Genomic DNA, 25,633 nt, shown 5'->3' with positions numbered 1-25,633 from the left:
CAAAAGCAGCAATGCTTAGCAAAGAACTCACAATCTTTCACACATAGTAAATCGCTACACGTCTTCACCTTCTAGTTTTGATGTCAAGAACTCTGTTCTCCATGACCTGTTTTCCTCCCCACCAAGCTCTTTCCTTTAAAAAAAACAAACAAAAAACCAAACAAACAAACAAACAAGCCAACAAGGAAATAAACTAGAGAAAAATGTCAAAAACAGATCTTAAGCTCTGCCACTTGCTGAGGCAGTTCGTAAGGAGCCAGAGGGCAATCTTGTGAGAGGCTCAAGAGCTGGGTGGCTGCTGGCAACCCCGTGCTCTGAAGGCTGGCACAAGAACACAGGGTGATGGCACAGCCACAGAAAAAAATAATGGTTTGTGTGCGGTAGAAGTCTGGACTCCTTGAGTGCAATTTGCACTGACATGCACTAAATCAATACATTCCTCTGCCTAACAAGGACCCTGTGGATCATGCTGCAACACAGCCAGGTCTCAACAACATGGATGGGTTTGGAACAATGTAAGTGACCGAACAAAGTCTGCTTCCAAACTTCTCCTAAGGGAACTGTAGACCAATATAATTTTAGTAAGTAAAAGCAAAGCCAACAGGAATCAAAATAATATGAACCTTTAAAATCAGATTAATAACTGCAGGTAAGAATCTAATAGGTTATGTCACTTCAGTACTAAAATTGTCCTTAGTCAGCAGAGCACAGTACCACAAGAGGATGCAGAAGCACTTAATTTCAACAGTTATGTTTAGATAGGAAGAAAAGAGAAAAGGAAATTCTCATTTCAGACATATCACTGAAAGAGCACACTTGAACTTGCTGAATTTGAGGGTTTTCCAAGTGGAAAAAAAACAAACACCAAAAGAGTAAAGGTCAAAATAATACATCCTATTGCAAGCCTGGCAAACAGACTTAAGCCAAATTAAAGCTTCAAACTGAGATACCAATATTAAGCATCCCTCAACTGTAGATGATAAATCCCATTTTTACATTTGACATTCAAGACTGGGTTTATACAAGACAGATGGTTCTTCCAGAAGCCTCTTTTTTTTTTCTGACCTGAAGACATTTTAAAAATATACTTGCTAATAAACTCCCAACAGCAGACATCTTGAAAACAGTAAGGGAGGAGAAAATACATTAATGAGCTTTTCAATCTTTATTTATTAATTCAACAATAATTCACTCTATCAGACCGCAGAGTCTCTTCCTGCCAACTCACAGGTCCTCCCCAAGCAAAGGAGAACAACTTGCCATAGGCAATAAGCACTGGTCAGGGAACTGAGGAAGAAAGCAGATAAACCTTACAGTGTATCTTACAACTCAAACAGGCTGGAGATAATGCAGGATATTCAACATTCTGAACAGAGAGGGCTTGGGCCAGGTATAATCCGATTTGAAAATATGTACCTTTGGCTACATCCTGTGAATGGTACTGTTCCAACTAGACTAGGTGCAAAAAAACATGACAATAAGCACCTTCTCTGCCCACATCTCTCTTAGTCCTTTCCTTTGGAAGGAAGAACAAAGCCATTGCTAGCTTCTCTGTCAGACCCCAAGGGCCAAGGGGTCTGACACACAATTCCCTTTCCTAGCATCATCCTTGCAGTTCAGAAGATGGAAGAAAAAGCAGCAGCAAAGAACTAGGTATTTATCACAAGTGGTTTGTCATTGCCCACACTTCATTGAGGAGGAGTCTCAGGACCACCCTAAACACTATAAAGGGACTATCCTGTAAAAAGAACTGGATGTTTTACTGGGGCGGTTAACATGCACATCTTTTCAGTACCTTATGTCCTACAGTCAGTCCCGAGTCCAAAATGCAACCTATCAGATACAGTCTCAAGCTCTCCCAAAAATCATTGTCTCAAAGACAGAGAACAACAGCAAGATATAGCCTTCCTACAGAACACAGCTGCCTCATTACCTAGGCCATTGCAAACACTGTATATCACCCACCAAATACAGTGACTCGATACGTATTAACAATTACAGTGCAAAGCACTGGTTTCAACGTACAGACCTTCTGTGTGACCTGGGGTCCTGCAGTTCTGCAGCAGGTAAATTCATTTGTTTGTATTTTGAGAGACTGGTTAAATATTATACTTTTCAAACCAGAACTGAGCAAACTCCATTTACTGTATCAGTGGACCCTGTTCACTTCAAAAGCATGCCTCTGCTATTTGTTCTCCTGCCAGACTCTCAGGATGAGCTGTGAGGTTCAAGACAGCAGTCCACAGACAATCATACCTTCAAGCTTAAATTTCACAAGGGATGGTGACTCTGGAATTTGCTTTTTGTCTTTGGCCAGATTGACACAATTTCCTCCTCTTACCTCAGCTTCTGCTTCCTTTTTATTAAGCAAGAATTGTTCCACCCCATGCCAAGATTTCCTGCAGCTCAGATAACCTAACCACTGGGCTGGATTAACCCTTCTAACTTTTCAGAAACTGACTATTTATTTATTTTAGTAAAGCAAACAACAAACCTGTATAGTTGATTTTTGAGGCTTAAATATTTCTCCCTTGATGAAGTCTAAAACATATACCAGTCAATATGGACACAAAGAGTAATACTAAGTAAGAAAACAAGCAGCATTAAAAAAGTATTCCTTGAGCTTAAGCTTCCTCTCTTTAACTACCATTCAAAAAATGTTTCTGAAATGGAATAAAATGTAAAAAAGCCAGTGAAAAATTACATAATTGTTACCAAAACCACAAACCAGATAAAAAAAACCCCAACACAACACTACATGTAACAGAATTTTGTTTTACTATTAACTGCTATCCTCAAGACTCATAAATGGATTTCACTAATAAACATTTTCATGGAACTTTATGAGATTCAAATTGTCAAAATACCAACTTATCAAACAACAGAAACAAAACTAATTAGGGCCCTATTAATCTAGATTCAGCTACTTCTTACAACATAGTCTTTTCACTGCAAACTACTTAAACTAAGAACAAGCTATTTCATTTAAAAAACAATATATCTCACCCAGAGATAGAATTATGAACACACAAACATGCATGTGCCATCCCAGATACATTAAAGAGATGGAAATTCAACAGCAGAATAAATCCCCTCTAAGGCTAGGCACGCGCAAACCTAAACCAAACAGCTCTCCCCTCTTCTAAGATGCATTCCTGAAAGCTTAATGATGTTTTCCAAGGGACCACTCCAGCTCTGTAAGGATGTGTGCTTTTGCCATTCTCTCCCTTTGAGCAAAAAGTCCTCTTTGGCACTGAACAGTCACCTGTTTATGATGCAAAAGCTTAAGCCCACCTCCTAGGGAGGTCTACATAGCATGTTATTGGAAGACGCACTTACAGAAGATACTGCTCTGTCTCTTTGCTCTGACCAACTCATACCGTTGCAGAACTTAGGCCCTGTTGTATGTACTGAGAGCATATAATAAGCACATCGGGTGCCTTGCTGAAAATCACTGCCCTATGACATCAGGAAAGCTACAGGAAAAAAGCAGACTCAAATCAAGATGTGGGAAAAGTCAGCAGCCATCTTGCCATGATGAAGCCCCTGTGGGCAGGGAGGGAAGATGCTACCATTCCCCATTTCCTCTCTCAGCAGGTTCTTTCACAGTGCGTTTTTTTATTCAGTTGAGATTAAGGAATAACAGCATCAGTCATTGGAAGATGCAGGTGGAAGATGAAAAGTTGTATGATTCCGCTACCAAGATGATCTCTCTCTTACTTGCAGCATACATCTCCAGCAGTAATCCCAAGGGAATCTAAATCACATTTCCAAAAGCCCTGTCTCCATACTGAGCTTAATCTGTGGATCTTCTGTTTCTTGCTGCTTCTTTGGAGAATAGTGCAGTATCTTTTTTGTTCAGAAATTAAAGACTCCACGAAAGACTGGAACACTACCATTTCAGGCAAGGTGAAAGTACCTGAGGTCCAAGATGGAATGATACTGTCATGCTGAACACTGCAATTAGAACATTCACCAGTTTTCTGATACTCCAAACTTCCCTCGATTCAGTGCTTTTTAAAGCTTGTTTGTGGTGGGTTTTAGGAGAAAACAAAAATTTAATTTTGGAGAAATAACAAATACTAGATAGATCCTAGTCCTGTGCCAGACTGATCATACTCCTCTCATCTGACCATCAGACGTTATCTTACTAAAAAATTATTCCTCTGCCTATATAAAAAACAAACCAAACCAAAACAAAAAAGGCATCTGTCTCACAGCCTGGCTTAACACACTTAGTGCTGCAGGTGGGAAAGCCCATGAGACCACCCCTTCTGATGGCACCTGCACACCAGTCAGCTTAACCAGCTCAAGCTGCAGGTTGGAAAAGGCAATTGCAAAAGACATTGGTTCAGGAGCCCTGTTCTACATTACTAGTTTGCACATTTTTCTGTATTTCAAGATCTCAGTTCCTGAGGGCAACTGAATTCTTGCAGTACTTCCCATTAACAGCCTGGTGTCCCAAGGGGAACAAGATAAAAGGCTGCAGCAAGTCAATTAGTGCGGTGCAGCTAATGGACAATAACTTGTTAAAAGCTGTTTTACACTGCATTTGCAACTCTGAGCTGAAAAAATGTTGTAAACCAAGTCGTAAACATACACTTCTCTCAGACAAACCCTGTTCTGCTCTCCCCTGTATGTCCGTAAGTGCTTCAGTCCTGAGACAAAATGTTATCTGCTAACTATCGAAAAGGATAAACACATCAGGGAAGGAGAAGGACTGTGTAAAACTTAAAACCTCAACACTTCATATTTTACTCTATTTCTTTGCTAAGGTATGGCTATGTTCTCTTCCTTCTTATTGTTTTCTACCAGAATCCACAACATTTAGTTGTAACTTTACACAAATAAAACCAAAATCTGGGGAAGTTATTTGGTAAGCTACTTAGAGATGCCTTTCTAGAACAGCACTGAGATCTGCCTAAAAGATCTAATAATTGCTTTTTGTTTACTAATCACTGAAATGACAAAAACAGAACTGAAGTTCTTGGACACTGTTCATTTCCCATAGAAACTGTACCACCCACACAGATTGTTTCTGCTATATAAAGGAAGAAAAAAGAGGAAAAAATCACGGGCCCTCACAATCAGAGATATTTCTCTTTGACCTACCTACAAGTTACAGCCTGAAGTTGGATCTTACTCAACTCTGATGAATTCTGAAGTAACCTCAAAGCTGAAAGCTGATCACATAGTTTAATTTGATTTTTGGTGGCAGAAAACTTGAGGCAGGATTATAAGAGCAAAAACAAGTCAGAGGATTCTGTGAAATAAAGCATTCTGTCTATGTACTACCTTCTCAAAGTTTACCCTAAATACATCTATCTGCATCCTTGCTTTTCATTTATACAGGACACTTAGCTAAATCCAGAGAAAAATGTTCAGCTTGCTTTTAAGAGGCTTAACAGCATGGAGTGCAAAGAAGAAAAATTATGAAACCTACTTTTTGTTCTGCTGTCCACTTCTATTTTTGTTGGCTCCTGAGTTGCTGTGGCTGGAGGTAATTTCTTCCCAACACTCTGAAAAAAAAATAATGATTCTCCTTTAAACTTTGCAGATTCATTTAAAAGTTGGACAACATAAAAATCATTATGGAAATACAAAATATAAGCATAGAAAAAGGGCAGTCAAGAAACAGAGGCAAATTAAAGTATACTTAGCTTTGTCTGGGGGGGGGTTCTGTTAGCTTTTTAAAAAAATTATAAAGGATTCATAAAAATATGATCCTCAAATTTTCCCTTTAAAAATGTTTACTAATATTTTAAAAAAATAACCAAAATAATCCTTTACCACAGTTTTAGGGAAGGTGCACAGAATTTTCTTTGGTAGACTGAATATGTGATGAAATTATTTAAAGAAAAGTGCTACTCACTACCAAAAGTAAAAATTAGACTGGGGGATGGAAACCCTTAACTTGTCTCCATATGAGAAGTATTTATTTCAGTCATTCTAGATTGAGTGTGATTTTTAAGTTGACAACATCTCTTTAAATGGTTCTAATTTTTATTTATTCTGAGCAAAAATAACTAATTTATAGTGGGATACTACCATAAGCAATAATCAGCCTCATACAGGTAAGCTGGAAGAACAGTAAACAACCATTATTTGCTCCCAACAAAATAAAATAGGTGATATTTATGTATCTTCATCAATTATTATATGCATGCTATCCCGTCAGCTTTTCTCCCTATCAAGAAAGCTGTCTAGCTTTAAAATCCCAGCTATGTGTAGTTAGGGACATAACTGTAATTATTACTTGTTTATATAGATATGAATATCTAAAAGCCCTAGATTTTTTCAACATCTTTTTCTGGTAAGGTACACCACAAAACTCCTGTGACTTTCTGAGTAAAAGCTAAAAGACAAAAGAGGGGTAGTTTTGAGAGTTGTACAGAAAACTGTGTTGACAAGTAAGACAAACTATGAATTCCAATACCTAAAAGTGTCTTGTTGCAACTTAACTTGCAGGTGGTAGCAGAAAAAACTGACCTTCTCATGAGCTTGCAGCTCTACTTACAATCTAGTGTTTGTCAACTGCTCTGGAAGAGAGATCAAAACCAAAACTCTACAGAACCTCCTGACTTCTCTGCTGATGTGGGAATGAGAGATGAGAAGCATTATATGAAGCAGTGATTAGGGAGGTTATTGAAAAAAAACAGGAGATGACCAATTCCTGCAAATCGGGAGAGGGCAAAATTATGAAAAGATTATGAGAAGAAGCTTAAAGCATGAGGATGATGAAGAGCTGATTCTGAGACCTAGCTGGAAAGCAGTGAAAATTGTACTGGAAGAGATAGAATTTAGAATCTGAAGCTACCAGGCATTCATACAGATAAAAGCACAAAATGCCTTCAAGATGAAAGCAAGACTGGAAAGAGAGCTTTTAGTTCAGAGGTAAACAGAATAGTCACAGAGAGCTGCACATCTCAATACGTGCTCATTCAAAATCCAACCATTATTAGTAGTTCTGCTTCATAAAATGGTTTGGCAAATTATGAAAGCACATACTCTGAACTACACTGCTACTTAACTCAGAAAGGAATGCTTACTAAAGGAATACCCAAATAATTTAATTTAGGGGATTTTTTTCTTTTTTTTTCTTTCTTTTTCTTTTCTTAAAGAACAATCAATTAAAGGAAAGCATTTGGTAATTGCTTTATCATACATGAATTATTCATGTTACGCCATGAAACCAAAACCCAAACAAACCCACAACAAGCTTAAATTTAATAAGCGAAAAAACCACAGCAAAAGAATCACATACAAAGAGGAAGAAACTGGTGTATTCCAGTGGGAAGTGCATGCTGCAATGTAACGTTTTAATTTATAGAAGCAGATGCAAGTGCTTGAAAACATTCTTTCATCTGCTTTTTCAGAAGGAATGCCTGTGCAGGTGATAAATCAGCATGAGGAACCAACAGACTCCTTGGGAACAGAAAAGAGAATACCATCCAGAAAAGGCTGTTCTTTTGTTGGGAGAGCAGGATCCTTAACCCTGCTAGCATCTTCTGACATCTCCCAGCATAAACTCTCTCTGTTCATTTACCTAACTCTATCATTTTGTCAATTAAGTCTGCCATAAAAAGTCATACGCAGAATGAACCCGAAAGCTCATAATGACCCCCTCTCAGCAGTGTCCTAGCCATCAAGCTGCAAAGACAAGTGAAGTTCTGCATTTTCTGTCTGGCCCTGTATATTTTGAATGCTTGACTGCAGACTGGTTTCAGCACCAGCAAAAAGGGTAGCATATTCCCCTCTGCCTTTGTACCTCTAGTCTGGTGGTTTGGAGACACTCCTGAAGAGTAACATTTCAGTTTCCTTCTGGCCTCCTCCAGTACACTGACTACCATAAGTCTCATTTCTAGATGGCAGCAGTCAGCCTTGTTCCATTTACGTTACTCTACAGATATTATTCTGACTTGCTTAGTCCTGTCACACAAGAAACACGTGGAAATGGAGTTCATATTTCCTGACTCCAAGCCTAGGTTGACTCCCTACACACAACAGGGCATATGAACAAAACAGGCAGAATCTTTATCTCTCTATTTCTGCAAGGCGAATATAATTAGATTATTTAGCTGTCTGACACAAATCCTCCTTATTGCATGACAAGTGAATTCTAAAGGGGATTACGTGCCCTCTTGCTGCAGAAACAGCAGATAAAAGCATGAATAGTGACCATGATTTGGTGTACAGATATTCAAAGGGATGAGACAGATTAAGCAGCAACCTGCCAGTCTTAATGCTTGTTTTTATGAAGTAAACAGGACAGCATAGTATTAAATAACAGACTCTGTTAGCAGAAGAGGCCTTGATGGCAGTTTGGTACACTGCAAATCCCTATCACTGCAGACCACCTTCCTCTGATACTAAATTAACAGTGATTACAAAAGTGGTAGAGGTGGCACACAAAGTCACATAAATGAGGTCATGGTATAATCTAAACAGTCTCATTTCCTTACATTTATGTATTTTGGCTCAACTGCAATGCCTGCAACAGCAGAGAACAACAGAAGAGTAGCAGAGCATGTTAGGGACAGGATTCAAGTGACTTTTCCTCACTTGAGGGCATTACAGCCCTTTCCTGCAACTACTGAACCCTGACAAGAAGAAAAGTAGACCTGTGAACAAATTTCTTCCTGTGTGGTATTTTAAAATGGTATTTTGGGGGTTTCTGTTGCTGTTGTAAAGACTAGTCTATTTACTTTTGTTGTTCAGTCTTGTGTCTCTAGAACATTGCATCTGAAAATTCAAACTGACTTGTCACTTGCACACCAGCTAGGTCCATACAATAGATTTTGTTATACTTCTCTGCACTAAAGGAATTTCGACTCTCCTTTAATAAAAATAGGCTTCCCCAAGCAACAGCTTGTTTATTCAGGAATAAGGAAAAAAAGATTTTCTCAGCACCAGTATTTATTCTGGAAAATGTATTAAGATCTTCACCCTAGATAAAATATTTTGGAACTGCTACTTGAAATCTAACTCCATCAAGATATTCTTAAGGAATACATCAGACATTAAAGAATTTATAAAAATGGGCTGTATCAGTTGGAAACACTAACACTTTTAAAGCTTAACATAATTTGTCAGTTTAAATAGTGAAAATAAACCTATTTGCACTGATGTTTCATATAAGGGAGGAAAAGACAGCTACGTACCTTGAGAACTTTTAGAATTTCAGAAAACCTCAGTGATGAGGTCAGGGGAAAAAAAAGCACGCTGTGTTTATCTGACCACAATACTTCCTTTTAACATTCAACTACTATTCTTGAATGTTGTTTACACGAATAAGAATTTTTTCTATCTATAGGTTTATGTGCAAATCCAAGGCCACTTTTAAGTAACACTGTAAAGGCTGTATTCTTTAAGGTATTTTTCACAGCCGTTCTGTAACTGGGAACGTTTTTTTTTCCCCACAAAGAAGCAGAAATGGTCACTAGATCCTTCCAGCTGTGGATGAACAGAAGCATAAATAATCCTCTCACTGACTATGTATGATGCTGGTGGTGTAAGGGGGGAACCAAGTTATTTTACTTTTTTCTAATACACTCCAAATGCTTAAGGAACATCATCAAGTCTTCTATCCATCCTACCTGGACTACCGTAAATTTAAAAAAAAATAAAATTGAAAGAGCCAAAATATAAAAATGCAGAAGGTTTTCAGATGTCAAAATGTCCTTACACTGTCAGAGATAAAATAAGAGAAATGTCCAGGATTTCATTTTTTCCCATGATACCAACATTCAACTCCATATACAAGTACTTTCTGTGACAGCATGATCAAGTATTGCTACCCTGGGGTTTCCCAAAAGGACAGAGTTAACAGTTTTCCTAAAGGGTCACCACATGGCACTTCAAAGAGGGTAATGGAAATTTTAAGAAACATAGAGAAAACAAAAATTCTCCAGGGAACATGTGGCTAAGCTCCTACCTGCATAGTACGTCATCTGAAATAGCTTCTTCCTCTGTATCTCCTTTCTAGTCACCTCCTCTCTAGTCACCTCCTCTCTAGTCAGCTATGCTTTCTATTCATAAGCTCCTAAACCACAATTATTAATATTCTTTAATCCCAGCTAGATAGGTACATCTACCCAGTGCATGCCCAGCTAATACAGAGAGACTCAGTTGCCCAAGCTGCACACATTGCTACTGACATCATCTATGAGGACATTTCAGCCACAACCCAGGGTAATTTCCTTATAACTAGGTTAGGTGAATAAATGGGATAGGAAAAAAGTGTTCAACTCCTCAACTACAAACAGACTGTTGCAAGCACAGGCAGGTGACATTCTCCCGCTCCTAGTTTACTCTGAGTATGAGCAGAGAGCCAGGATGCCTCATAATTGATGTCTCACAGGTGTCTCATAATTCCCTTGCTGCAAGCAAGAGAAATGGAACAGCCCAGCTGCTGCCCAAGCCCAGTCACCAAAGGTGTCCACGGCCCCAGGATGTGGATTCCTGCCACCACTCTTCCCGTCTGCTGTGACATTAGCATGTCTGCAAGGGGAGAGGACCCATGTTAAAAAGTATTGCAGAGAGGAAGAACAAAAGAGAGTTTTAATGTTATCTGCTTCACTAAACAGCTACACAAATATCTGAGTAGAACTAAGGCAGGAAAATTTATGGTCATAGGGGTAAGGTGCAACTCTCAGTTGCAGTGCTCATTTATACGGGCTCACTGGAAAAGATGGTGAGCATGTCACGATGTGCTTTAATAACTCCTGGGGCCAGCATAACCCTTTTTGACCACACTCAGGACAACTCACAAAAAGGCTGCAGTAGTGCCAGCCTTTACATCATTTAAGAGGTGAAATACAAAAACACTGAAGTACTCAGCTCTAAATACCAGGTTATATTTCCTTGAAGAATGGGCACCCTGACTACAGGATTACATGTGGCACACACCCACAGAACTTTTTTACTGGGATGTTTGGCAAATATTTCAGAGTACAGACAACAAAGCAATTAAAGTGTTTTATATACGTATTAATAGTTTCTTTCCATGCATTCAAGCTCTATTACTTTCTACTGGACAATTTGAAAATAATGCATTTTCACACTTGGTCCATATTCGAGCTGACTTAAGTACAGTTTTTCCAACTGATGTTTATACTACATTATTTTGCACAAGTCTTCTAAATCGTAGCGCATCTTCTTAAAGAAATACATCCTTTAATTTTTCTTTTGAAAAATATTTTACTTGTGAAAGGTTTTACCCTTCTACAAGGTTGCAAACCCCTGTAGTTAGGTGCCACAAAAGGCATATAAACCACTAACACATTGCGTCTGTCTAGACAAAAATCAACAAATCTCTAAATAAAAGACAACTCAACAAATAAAACCCTGGTCTTAGAAAGCAAAAGAGCAAGGCCTTCATCCTGTTGGAGCTCCTTCAAAATTAACACCATTTCAGGCATCAGCATGACTCTTACCACGTTCAACAAGTTCTGACAAAGCAGACTAGTCATCTGAAAACAACAGTGAAAAGGTTGAGGCCCTGTAACTGTTCATAAACATCAGTCCTCCAGGAACTGGCTACTATGCCAGCACTGCTTTAGAGGAAAGCAATGTTCAAGTAGTCAACAAGTACATGCTGCTTTAATGTTAAAGCTTTTTTGGAATTAGGATGTATATGCAGAAAAACTAATGGTATCTGGGGAAAATATGTTTTCTAATGTTCACACAGAAATGGATACATTTTTTACCGAACACAAAAGTTACTTCTTGAATGCAAAAAAATAAATAAATAAAGGGAATGGGACACGAAAAATAGCATGTCAGTCTAAATCCTACTACAATACTCTAATTCTCATTCCAGAGAATGGTAAACAGGTTGTGATTACATTATACCACACTCAGTTCACTTGGTGCCCTAGAAATAGAGTACTGAGTGTCAGAGCATCTTACAATTGCTGTATGTCATCCGCTGTCACGGCACTGGAATCCAAGCAGACAGGCAAGAAAGAAAGTAAACAAAGCAAAGCAAACAGCACAGAGGCCCCCAAACAAGGGAAAATTTAGAACAAAACATGATTTTTCTGGGGCTTTGTTTTTTGATTCATCACAGATGCTTACTCTTCTTATGTACTTTTTTAGAGTTAAAAAAAAAAGAAGCAAAACTACCTCTTCTCATCAGTTAAAGTGCCTATACTACATCAAGTCTAAGAACAAATTAATTGACTACTTAAGGAACAGTCACATTTACTTTGATTAAAAACTATTTTATGTTTTAAAATAACTTCTGAAATACTTAATGAAAGAAGTTTCTGGTGCTTTACTTAATTAGGTCAAAGTACTTGGAGATCATATACAGAGAGGACCTATAAAAATCTTACTGGAATAGAAAAGGAGTGATTTATGTGGTTCTGAATGTTCAAAGCAAAATAAAAACAAAATGGCAAGCCTGTACTGCTTCTGCCATGACACTGAATTACATGCAGCAGAAAGTGGAAGGAGAAAGGAAGACCAGGATGATTTAATCCATGTATTTGCACATCCCTTGATGGCTCAGTATTTGCTGCTCCTTCACATTTTATATGGTAACAACAATTAAATGTTGTTTGTTTTGGTTTTATTGTGTTGTTTTTTTCCCCTGGAAAAAGTTCTTTAAAAGAAAAAGGGAGAATGAGTAAGAAATGAGTAAGTTCCTCAGTAGATTTTCCAGGTGTGTATTCTTTTAGGAGAAAGCACTAGTGCTGCAATTAAACTAATCTTGTACTAATGTTTTTATCTTGCATTAATTAAATTTGATCTATTTAATATGCTATTCACAATTACTTACTATTTTAGTGATAATTCAGCATTATTTCTTACTTAGTTATTCAAAAGCTACAAAATCTCAAAATGTAGGGTTTCAGACAGAGTTCTGCTTCTGCTGTGCTATAGCTACAGGTGACTATCATTTTATATGTCATCTGATTATAGTTCTCAGTATAATGACATTCATCTGGTCTTGTCACTGAATTTAAAACAACAAATACGTTGTACTTCTGAATTAATTATTCAAGATGGACTTAATTTCACTTAAACATCATCTATAAGCCAGACATGTACATATGGGCCAGTCATTGCAGCCTTCCCTTCTGTCACTGGAAGTAAACAGCCCTTTTAGCATGTAATTCATCTGGACTGCTCCTTGGGGATAAAAAAGGTCATGTCCTAATAATGCCTTTTAGTCTACAGACTGGGACGAAAACTTGAGTACTAGCAACATCACAGACATCTAATTTCAGTCAACAGAATCCCATGATAGTTCCTATTCTTAAATATGTTAGTTGTGTACTCCATGCATATCACCTGTCAGGACAGCAGCCAGCTGATCTATATATAGATCTGTCTATATCTATTTATCTGTCTGTATCTAGCTAGCTAGCTAGCTAGCTACAGATCTATCAATAAATCTACAAACCCAGCTATCTTATCAATGAACACTGGTTTTAAAGCAATACAATGCTGTCTTTTTGCAAGTTCAGTGTAATCTCTTCTACTTTGCAGAGTCAATTCAGAGCAATTTTCATTAAAACACATAAATTAAAAAGTTGCTAGTCCTGACTCCTGAAAAAGACTGAAAATATGACCTAAATGCATGCTAAGAACTAAAATGACGATTTGGATTAGAAAGAGTTTACTGGTCATAATTTAAAAAATACTAGCTGATTAGAAGACAGAAAACAAAAGGCAGGATTTCATCATGGTGACCAGTGGAGTCCCTTAGGGATCTAAATCAAGGCTTTTGTTTTCCACATCTTCACAGATTATCCAGAAAAGGGGAAAGACAGAAATTCAGCTCAGATAAAATTAAAATTGCACACCTGTAGGAAAAATGTTATCTTTATACAGAAGTGATGGGCTTTGAAACACATAGCTGTCTAATACTTTGTAAAGGAATAAAGAGCAATGGAAAATGCCGTCAAAACGCTATACTATAAATACATCCAACACTGAGATCATTGTGTGCAGTGTTCAGCTCCTTTCCCCCTAACATATATACCACCTCAGTCCCTAAAGGAACTGGAAAAGACAGAAAGTCACCAAGAAAAATCAAAGCTTTGGAACAGATTACTCATCCTGAAAAAAGATACACATGGGTGACTTAACACAGCTCTACAAAAATCAGGAGGGGCACTGAGAAGGTAGTTAGGGAGGAGTCATTCATTATCTCTTCCAGTAATAAAACTTAAGGCTAGCAGATTAAATTAGCAGGTACCACATTCAAAACAAACAAAGGGAGGTAACTCCTTCCCACAGCATGTGATCCAGGTAAGTGAGACTCTTTCAGAGGAGTTGCAGGTGTTATTTTATGTGTTTATTAAACATAAAGTTCAAAACTACTAGAGACTGTGAAGACTCACTGCAGGAATTTCTGTATGTTCACCCTCTTCTCACACTCTTCCCTAAGCTTCCAGTATTGACCTCTGTTTGGAGGCGTAATACCAGCCCAGGTACAGTTCTGATCTGACCTACAGATGTCTCAGGATCTTCCCATTTCCTGGAAATGTCATTTTTTTACACATGGAAGGGGAATACTGAATACAGCACACTTTTGAAAGTAAATCTAAATAAAGTAAGGTGACATAAGAAGAGTGATAAACAGAAGAAAAAATTCAAAGGGTTACGCCAACTCCTCTCTCCCCCCAAACATTATCAAACAAAGTTTTACAGTTCAAAATAAAAAACAAAACCCACAGGGAGAACCAAGATACCTGGGGAAAATAATTAGAAAAGTCTTCAAAATTATAAAGCAGTAACTCCTATACATTAATTTAAATCCTATATGTCTTAAAGATTATAAAAAGCAAACACTGGATTGACAGTCAGCTCTTGTAATAAAAAAGACATATCCACAGAACAGAAATATACATTTGTGTTTTCTGTTTAGCCATCTCAATCTTCTGGCCTATGAGAAGGACTACTTCTACTACAGTGCTAACAGTGAAGGACTAGTAACAACTTAAGTGTCTTCAGAATCATAGAATATCTTGGGTTGGAAGGGACCTCTAAAGGTCATCTAGTCCAGCCCTCCTACAATAAGCAGGGACATCTCCAACTAGAACAGATTGCTCAGAGCCCCATCAAGCCTGATCTTGAATGTCTCCAGGGATGGGGCCTCCAAACTCCTGAATAAATTCAACTTGTTCAAGCAGTCTGAAAAGGCTTTAAATATCCTATATTTTCTCTGAGAAGGTGCTACAGATTTAAGATCTCTTCAGACACACGGTGTTTCAATATTTCAGGGTACGAATGCACACTGCTCCCTCAGCAATGATACAGATGTTTATGCCAAGCCGTAACTGCTTATATCCCCCACATTCAAGTAATTTATATTTTTGGATTAAAAAGAGAGTCTCAAACCTTCATAGTAGGGAAGACATCTAATTAGAGAGTCTGTTTCACAGATTCCAAACTTGCCATGCACGGCTACAAAACATCTCTTCAGAGATTTCAGAACTGCTTAAATGGAAAATTACTTTAGATCTTGTTTCCAGCTGTTGAGCTCCATTAAGAAATGACCTGAGCCAGCACCAAACGTCCCATCCAGCTATCCATGCACTGAAACTACCAGGTGTTTATCAGACCACCAGCAGTTTACAAACCACAGATGAAAACCATCTTCATTAGCATTACGCAAGTCACCAGAGAAACGTGCTATCTGGAGTAACAGTCAAAAAAGTAGGTAAAATATGTAATGCAAAATTTTTGTTTTAGCTTCCTGGTTAGAGAAGGAGGAAGGAAAAAAAATATGAATTAATATGAATAGTGAAACATCATTTTCATTAAAAGTCTGGGTAGCTTGGAGAGCAGAAGAGTGCACATTTTACTTTTTACATCACTATTGTCCACAGTTTAGCCTGTTCTACCACCAGGTAAGTCCAAACTCTAAACCTTTGTAACTTGGTATTACGACAAGTTCTAAACATTTCAAATTACGGAGAGGGAGGGAAGTGGAGAGACTTTTTTCTACCTATACGCTTGATGTGTTGGGCAAGAGAGAAATCTATGTGTTTTAACTCTTGTCCTTCATAACAGTTATATTTCTGGAAAATTCAGAATTCTGACATTTGATGCTGTCAGGCTGTCAGTTTCAAATCATTAGTGAACTAAAAATCTACCTACCTAAAAGCTTAATAGCGAGAAAGTGAATGTAAGGGTTTAAATTAGGTAGATGCTGCTGAAACAAATGGAGCAAGACATTAGAATCACTGAAGAGTAAAAACACTTTAGTAGATGACATGTAAAAAGAAAAAAATGAAAATACAGAATGAAACCCACACAGCACGCTCCCAGCTGCCTCATCTCAAAGCACTGAAAGCGTGCACATCAAAATGAGCTGTGTGAACAAGCTTCCTCTTTCTTCCTCAAGCTGCGTATTTGCAATACTGGAAGGTGCTTTTGTAAAGAAAGTATTATTTTTTTAGCAGACATATCTTATTTCTTCCCTGCTTTCTTTCATTTTCCCCTGTTACTTACTGTGGCTCACACAAATTTAAAATATCATGTTCTCTTGCACCCCTCACCAGGAATTTTATCATTTGCAGGTTGCAGTTCATAGTTTATTTCTATCTTGTCTAGGAAGAATCCTTTGGTCAGTCTGCACTGAGTGAATGAAATTCCTTCCTACTCTCCCAGGAGAACAGTGCCTGTCTAGATTGCAGCTGGTAACCAGCATGATCCAGACTGTACCATGCAGCTTAGAAACTGCTGTTATGAAACCTCTCTTCTACAAAACTTAATGAACACTGCAACTGCTACATGGATTTCCACTTCTTTTTGCAGCACTAGGGAAAGCAGTGCAGTTACTTTCATCTGTCCTAAAAAATTTAAAAATCTAGGGAGAGTAATAATAAGCAGGGAATGGCTATTCTTTAATATCTTCATTTTTAAAGTGGCAACAATACTTCTTAGCTCTTTTGTGAATGTAGGATGCTAACAAACTGCCAAGTAGCAGTCCAACTATATTTTTTCAAATTAAATGATTAAAAAAAAGACTAAACCCACACTGTCATATGGACAGTCCTAGACTTAGTGCTGACAGCAAATATTTCTTCCACATTGTCATTGTATTTCTTCTCTTTTCCTCAGATTATCTTTAATTTTTAATTTTTAGTGTTGTGGTTTTTTGTGTTTTGTTTTTTTTCCCCCCACTTTGCATCACTGAAATCAGGACAGAAGCTACTCCCACAGGGAAAACTGCAGAGCAACAAGTAACAAAGCAAAATGCATTAGCATCTCCATCCAGTTCTCTCTCAACTAACTGGAATTTCATCTCTTCCTCTGAAGGAAGCCCTGAAATGCCAAATACAAATGGAAAATTACTAATACCCTCTGTTTCAGCCTTTTCTTTTCAGCAAGTGTTTTAGGTACTGAGAGTGCTGCAGAGGAAACTCTCAGATGTACATATGCAGATATACTGCTCTTTGGGTGGCCAGTGCACAGCAAATATCACAGTGCCCAAAACAAAGCAGCCCCTACTTGGCTACCAGTTGCTGTTGCATCAGGACTTCCTCCCCAGGAGCTGAGTCCTCTCTCCCTCTCATTGGCTTTTATTGGGAAGTTTTTACGAAGCTCTTAGTCAGCTAATGGTAATAATATAAGCTCATGCCTGTAGTATTTAAGAACTATTTTAGAAACATGAAATGACACTGACCTCCTACAGAAACACGTGTAACAAGGAGTTAAAAAGGCATTTTAGAAATTTGCCTACAGACTTTTTATCCTACCAAGTGCCTGGCTGGTCTATGATCCTTTTGCACTACACCTTTCCCTCTTCCTATTTTCTTGTTTTAAGGCAGAAAAAAAGAAACATGGTATATTTTAAGAGAAAAAGCAATTCAGAAAACTTGTAGATTCAGTTTTGCACACAGCTTACTGACTTCAGCTGTGAAAAGCCAAAGTTGATATAAATTTACATCTTTCTACTAAAAGTCCCCAAAGTATCTGCAAATCATTTAATGGTTTACTTGGTGTCTCCATTCAGCTTTCTATAAAACTTTACAAGCACCAGTTGACTCCACTTTTCCCTGCTGTTTCTTGAAGGGAAGGATAATTTCCATTTAGATTTTATTATCCCTATATAATTTTCTCCAAAAATATTTCTTATCAGTTTTCCTCATTTGTACAAGACTCCAAATGTCACCTCACTCAAAAGATAAATTAGTAAAGCTCCTCCTCTTTTTTCTGCCAAAAAGTAATATTATTGCATCTGGGAAGGGAAAAAAGGAGTGGTGTATTTTTGTTTGCTAAGCAAAAATTTAAAATAACAACACATCCTAAAGATTGTGCAACTAGTCTTGCCTAACTGTAAAGTTACATTATTATTTAGAGTAAGAAAATTGAAACCAAGTCATATAGAAATAAAAAACATCTGTGCAAGTTTAATGGCCAAACAGTCTGAGAGGAAAAAAACCCAAAACTTAAGCTTAACAGAGCAACAACAGAATATATTTTTTCACACAAAAGTAACCCCCTATTCTAATATGATCCTCTAGAGCAGCAGTGGACTTCAGGACCCCCACCACTCGTTTTCCTTCTTTTTACCTACCCAGCATCTACAAAGCGTGCAGAAGAACCAAAGAAACACAGAACCCTGGAGTAGAATCCTGTGCTCTGCAGAATATATATATATATATATATATATATATATATATATAACAATACAGTTTTAAACAGCCACAAAAAACCCCCCAACTAATCATAAAAGAAATACCTCCTCTCCCATTGTGAAGCCAATCTGTCTTTCAGCAGCTCCAAGAGTCCAAGAAGAGCCTTGGAGTCCTGCCCCTTCCTTGCATGAGCTCAGCTCAGCTCAAGTGGGAGCCCAGCCCTGACACTGACTCACACTCTGGGCCATCCCGGGAAACAAAGGTTCCACTTGTTTGTTTCACAGGAAATCTGGAGCTTTTCCTACCTCTGCTCACTCACAGCGATAAGTTTCCTCTCCTTTCCCAAGCCAGCCTAGCCTTGCCTGGCTTCTTGGGAACAACAGCTAGGAAAGGCAATGTGGGTGAGGATGTATGGGTTTTTTGTGAACAGACCAGGCAGAAAGTTTTGTAATTAATTCTACAGGAAAACAAGTTTATGACAAATTCTGAGTGTATTGATCTCTCTGTTAAGAAAAGAAAAGAAAAGAAAAGAAAAGAAAAGAAAAGAAAAGAAAAGAAAAGAAAAGAAAAGAAAAGAAAAGAAAAGAAAAGAAAAGAAAAGAAAAGAAAAGAAAAGAAAAAGAAAGAAAGAAAGAAAGAAAGAAAGAAAGAAAGAAAGAAAGAAAGAAAGAAAGAAAGAAAGAAAGAAAGAAAGAGAAAGAAAGAAAGAAGCTCTGAATTTGTATGCCATTTATGCCTTTGCTTTGGCTTCTTTCTTGAATAAATATGATGAAGAAACTGAAACATCACTAAGATGGTGCTCTGTTCCATGAAAACCTTATAAATTCTTAATACTGCCTCCTCGCGAACATTCAACTTCAATATGACTGAAAAAGGGCAGGGGAGGGAAACACGCCATGGGCTTCTCAAATAATTTGGAAGAAATTAAAGATTTATACTTAAGCAAGCCACAAGATACCATACACTCTCACTCCCATTCGACCTTAGGTACTACTCAGTAGGCACTTATACACATAGATGTCTGCTGTGGACATACTTAGCCACACTCCACACATTCCCTAATATACACAGCCCATTCCCTATAGAGGCATTCTCATGAGACAAGAAAAAAAGCCTCTGAACCCATGCATTAAAAAGCTAACAGCAAAAAAAAAAAAAAAAGTTATCTCTGGTTTTGAGAACCAGCGTAAAAAAGGCCATGATAAACTCAGGCAGTAAGCTGATTTTAAAGGGGAGGCCAATAAATTGTTCAACATGGCTCCTACAAAAAAGAACAAGAAAAAGCTTAATTTGCAGAGGTGTGATATTACAATACATTTTCTGCTACAGCAGTGAAATATGAGAACATAGGGAGAATACAAAAATGTATTTACTGGAAGCTTTTTTAAAAACCAGCCATCCCCTGGGTATTTATATTTATTTGGCCCTAAACCAGTTGAGAAGTTGGATTAGATTACTTTTGAGGTACATTTTGGCCTTATACCAAAAGCAATCACAACTGATCTGAGTAGGACCATAACTACAAGTACAAATCTACAGGAAAGATATCAAGATATTTTAAAGTATGGAAATAAGCAAGAGATGATGGCTCACAGAAAAGGCAACGTATCTTGCAGCAGCATTTCCTGTGCTTACACCACATTGCAGAACAGGTTCAGGAATGATTCACAGCAAAGCCTGAAGGCCTACTGAGCCTGCTACTCCCTTCCTGAAGGGGTCTACTTTCCAGTCACAAATGATTTTAAACTTATAATACAACACTATCTGTTCCAGGAAACACATGATTATTGGTATTTCTTTTAAGAAAGAAGAATAATCTGTGAGGCATTTATACTTTACACAATTTATGCATATATAAAAGTAAAAGCAATACAATAAGGCACGACTTAAAAAATAATCCTCAACTGGGGAAAATTTAAAATTCCATAAAATTCCATAAACTAATGAAGCTAAATGGACAGCTAGCATGAAAGTTATATTTGTAATTTTCAAAGTCAGGCAGGTTATTTTATTTTTTTGCATAACTATTTGTTCTTTTAATTTTCAAAGTTAATGTGTGCTAAGAATATTAAATTTACTTTCATTAGAATCTTTATAATATTTCCAAAGCTTAAAAAACTTAACAACTCAGACACAGCAATTACAAATAACTTACCCAACCAAATCCAAGTGGGGCAAGAAAAAATATTACTTAGAAATATTACATTGTTACAAACTGTTTATTTCTAAAGCCTTGATTACACTAATTTAAATCTGTTTCTGTCAGCTAGATTTTACTTAGGTAGATTTTATTGCTATTAGACATACTATATCAAGCTCATCAGACAGCAAAAAAAGCCAGTGTACACATGACTTCTGTTACTTTCTGAAGCTTTTTCACCATACTGAAGTTGAAATATGAGACAAATCTTTCCTAGAAATTCAGTTTATGTCTCCATCAAGTATCTCTGGAACTCAGGAAACCAACTTTATTTTAAACTATTAAAGCATAGCAATTTGAGGTTTTTAACAAATCTTTTTAAATGTTTGTCAAGGCATAAAGCTTGGTAATGATACAGATTCAACTGAAATTCAGACTTACTGTGATCAGCAGGCTACTGATCATCAGCTGATCCAGAGCAACTTGCAAAATATATACTTCTGCTGTCTCCCTATTATGAAGTAAAATTACATTAGCTTAAACCTTCATATCCTCTTTTTCAGACTGAAGCATCTTAAGATTTCCTAATCAAAACTGTGACTGAAAAATTAGGATAATTACTTCCCAGAGAGCACTCCTCCAGGAGAACTCCTTCTGGCAGAAGCCCAGTGCTGTGCCCCAGAAGAACAGACCAAATTTTCCACATTGCTTTTAGGAGTAACATCTGGTACTATCAATACTTGTTCCACCACTCTATTTTTAGATGTTCTTCAAGTAACTCGAGAGGAACAGAAGTTGAAAGTGTTTTCATGTATATGCTTGATGTGTTTCTTTCATATAGACAAATCTTGTCTGAATAAAGATCAGTGATACACATGTAAAGTCTTGCAGCATGGTCAGCAACTACTTAGCATTTATTTAGAGCACAATAGTTGCTTTATTAAAAACCAAAGCCTAAAATAATATTTCAAGCAGCACAAACCATTGTGTAGGTAACCTCCTCTGCCAACAACTGCTAGTGCAGACTGATGTGAAAGCTGAACCACCAATATCTGGGCAACTCTGTTCAGGCAGTTGAACATTTTATAAATCAAAGTTAGAAAACATGAAAGCACAGATACCTAATTGGATAACAGGGAAGGGCAGGAAGTTTATAGGAGATCAGGAGTCACTATGCACTCACGCAGCACAGTTCAGTGACTCAGCAGACTCATTGCCAGACAAGGTTATCAAATTTGTTCCTCTCTTTAAGCTTAGTTTTCCATTTCCTGTTCTATTCCCTTGGTACCAAGTCCCGCCTTGAGTCATTCTCTCTAAAAGGGGCATGCTGCTTTTAGACTGTCCCCCATTTCACAAGCTGACCATATTTTCCCTAGCCTTCATTCTTATTGCTGTGAATTAGTTACTCCAGAATTCATTCATAAATAATTCATTTATAATGTCCACAGTGCCTCATGAACATCAGTCATCATTTGCAAATGCGTGCTATTTTTTGGATAATGAAAGAAACACATAAATCCAGTTTCAACATGGAACCTGAGGAATGGGAAGTTACACCAGTGAAGAAGCAAGCCCCGCTGCATGCAGCCTGGGTCTCCTGACAGCTGCAGAAGGGATCAGGGTCCTTCTTCCCAAGTAGCTTCCCTCACAAGATGGCACTAGAATAAACGAGTACGGCAGGGCTGCCAGACCACAGCAGACAGCAACTTGAAAGCAAAATACAAATGCTGTCTGAACAGCTGAGTACTTCCCCCTGCTCCTACAGAGTCTGACACTCTGCTGATGCTTGCCACGACTGCTGCTGCCACCACTGATGGCTGTCCCTGAATAAAAAGATGCCAGAAACCTGTGCTTGCAAGTGCAAAGTGCCGCATACTTGGCACTCAGACCACACACTCTGCCTCAGCAGGTATTCTAACAGCGTTCACATCCACAACCAGGTGGTTTTGCTCACATCCAGTTTTTTATTATCTGAGTATTTTGAACATGGGCTTTAACATTTCTGTTAGAGGAGCAAGCAGCACCTTCAAAGGCATCCGAGGGGGAAAGTAAGTGGCAGTGAGTGATGCCACGCGGGGACAAGCACAGACTGCTGTGTGCAGCTCATGCAGCCAGTACTGGCCGCGCGACTGGTGAACCTGGGCAGTGCTGGCAGAGCTTGGACACATCATTAGGTGGTTTAGAAATGCCAGGAGGAGACTCCAGCCTGCATGTCTTGAAGACTTTTTTTTAAATGACAACTGAAAATTAAGGGGAAAAAAAGTTTCATACAAGAAAGTAGAACAGGTGTGGCAATGATGTGACCGCCAGTGCAACACATCCTCTGCAGTTGCTGAATCCCTGGCTCGCTGGCTTAAAATAGAAACTCAGACCTTGGAGGCACTCAGTCTCACCATTTACAAACTCCTATCTTATTGCAGAGGACAGGTAGACTTAATAATTGACATGAGCTTCCAGCCCTTATAGCTCTTGTGTCTACTTCAATTACTTCTTCTCCACTTCTCCTCTCCCAAACGTACTACACATATACAAAGAAAAGTTTCTGTGTAAGTTCAGTGTTTACAGTGAGAAGGATCCCTAAACAACAGTTAACTAGCTCTTACAGGTTGCTGGATCTACAGTCATAGTAGCTTCCCCCTTTAGATTACATCCTTACAGTGGCTGCTATATTCCCCAATCTGACAGTTTAGTATAATTTACATGAAGTTCTGCCAAGCATTAATATGATCCCATCAAAGGCTGTTAATGAAATCTAGCTCTGCTCAAATTCACCAGTTAGCCAACTATGAAAGACTTGCCTGAAGAAAACTACAAATATATCTCAAATGGAAAATGTACTCTCAGTACATTTTCAGTGTACATCTGTACATCTCAGTAATCTGTACATCTGTACATCTCAGGAAAATGTACATCTCAGTACTCTCAGTAGTCTCTTCTGAAGTAAGGACAGTTTTCAGAAAGATAAAAATAGCTTTTTAAGACTTTCTATTTTATATTAATCTATAATGGCCTTTAGCATTTCCTGCTGAAGCCTCAACTCACTGACTGATCTGCTACAGTTAACTCAGACTAAGGAATGCATTGGTTGAATGAATTTTCCTCTACTTTCAGAGGTTTATTATTAGATACAGGAGAGGAAAAAGTGATTGCTCATTAGAACATTGAAAACACGTGCAGATCACACTGGAATAAAGTCCAACCTAGAAACAGAGGAATAAGAAACAGAAATATAAGAAATAGAAACAGAGTAGGTAAGCTACTACAAAATGAAAAAGGGAAAAAAAAATAAGCATAAATACCTATTTAAATGTCTTGAAGCTGCATGAGCAGAAGGAGGACATGTGAAATAGTTGTTTCTATTTGACTATAAAACATGTGCTACTTTAAAAGCATTACACTGAATTTTCTCAGGAGACAAAACACACCTATAGACATACTGTATTTCTTCTAAAAATTCATCTCTCAGCCAGCTGTGTCTGCAGTCACATGTAACATTGTAAATTAGCTCACACTTATAATTAATGGGCATTTGACAGCGACAAGCCTCACGAATCTGATGCTATTTATACATGGCCAGTGGTCGATTGATCAACACAGACAGGCAAAGAAAAGGACTACAAAGCATTTGTATTTGATTTTTTTAATTAGAAAAAAACACAAACAAACACAGGTCAAATTAAACTCCCCGAACCGCATCGTTAATTTCCCTAGGATAGTCTGCTTCTGTGATTTTAAGAACAAACAGCAGCAAAGCAAAGAATTCTGCACACCAATAAAACCAATGGGGGTTCACACAACTCCTCACTTTTGCCTTTAGTTAGAGTTAAGAGAGTTAGAGATCACCTTAAAAGACAAGGGCCACTATATCCTACATTGTTACCTCTGGGCTAACAATTGGAGCACATCAAACTGCCTGGTGATTTACAGGAGAGCCTAATGGCACCGGCTTCTGCTCAACTGGCAGCAATCATTTCTGCCCTCTTACTCCTGCCAAAATTCATGTGAAAGCATTCTTAACCTAACACTCCAGTAATTCGTATCACCTCTGCGTGAAATAGGATCTAAACTTACGATTCATAAAATTGAAAACACTAGAACACAGTGATAATGCCAACAAATGCCAACAACCAACATTTTCCATGGGAATTACATTCTTCTAAATAATCCCACACTATAAAATTCTCACAGTAATTGGTTGATGCTCTAAAAAAATCAGTAGTTGTTAGGCAATATTTTAAATAAAAAGGTAACAGTATAATTGCAGTAAAATATAAAATGTTACATCAATAACTGTATCAAGAAGTGATGGAAGGAATTTTAGGGTCTCCAAATTTCAGAAAGAATGAACTAAAAAAAAAAAAAGTAGGCATTGAGGAAAGCATTGTTTCTGCCTCTTCAAAAGGTTAGAAGCTATTGAAAAACTAAGGCTACTTATAAATGACCAGGGCACGCACCAGGGCAAAGTTCTCTTTAAAAAAACGCATTGCTAAAGAAAAATTTGTACCAGTTTGGCACGCTGCATCATCCATTGCAACACCTTTGATCCAGTACACAGAGCTCTCAATCTAAATGCGACCTCGTTGGGAGCCTTACACAGGATTCTCTCTCAGCCAGCATTAAATGGCAAAGAACAGTGATGAGGGAGAAATTTCATAAGAGAACTACTTGGGAAGTTCATGTTTTCCAATCCTAACCAAACGTTTTATCAGTGAAACACATTTTGGTCCTTTGCGTAGGCAAAGGCCAGAGTGTTGGAGCCTCTGAATGGCACTGCTCAAAGGTCAACCATCCTGACCCTAGACAGGAAAAAAGCAACAGCAGCAAAGAAGTGGTGTTTTTAGTTATGCACATGCTTCAAACACAGATAATCGATTGTGTTTATAAAAAGGAA

The 25,633-nt window shown here is 37.9% G+C and overlaps 1 protein-coding gene across 4 annotated transcripts in view; it reads right to left on the bottom strand.

Annotated features, from left to right (window-relative positions):
- The window catches only part of SH3KBP1 (SH3 domain containing kinase binding protein 1), a 218,864-nt gene that overhangs the window by 53,613 nt on the left and 139,618 nt on the right, over positions 1-25,633 (bottom strand). For all 4 annotated transcript variants that reach the window (XM_051633386.1, XM_051633468.1, XM_051633557.1 and 1 more), the window contains one exon: positions 5,444-5,519. In XM_051633386.1, the coding sequence (XP_051489346.1) occupies positions 5,444-5,519 (76 nt within the window). The remainder of the gene's footprint in view (positions 1-5,443; positions 5,520-25,633) is intronic.

Source organism: Apus apus, chromosome 1 (assembly GCF_020740795.1).
Source record: "Apus apus isolate bApuApu2 chromosome 1, bApuApu2.pri.cur, whole genome shotgun sequence".
Taxonomy (NCBI): domain Eukaryota; kingdom Metazoa; phylum Chordata; class Aves; order Apodiformes; family Apodidae; genus Apus; species Apus apus.
Note: the sequence above shows the minus strand (reverse complement) of the source record. Positions and strands in the feature narration are given on the sequence as shown.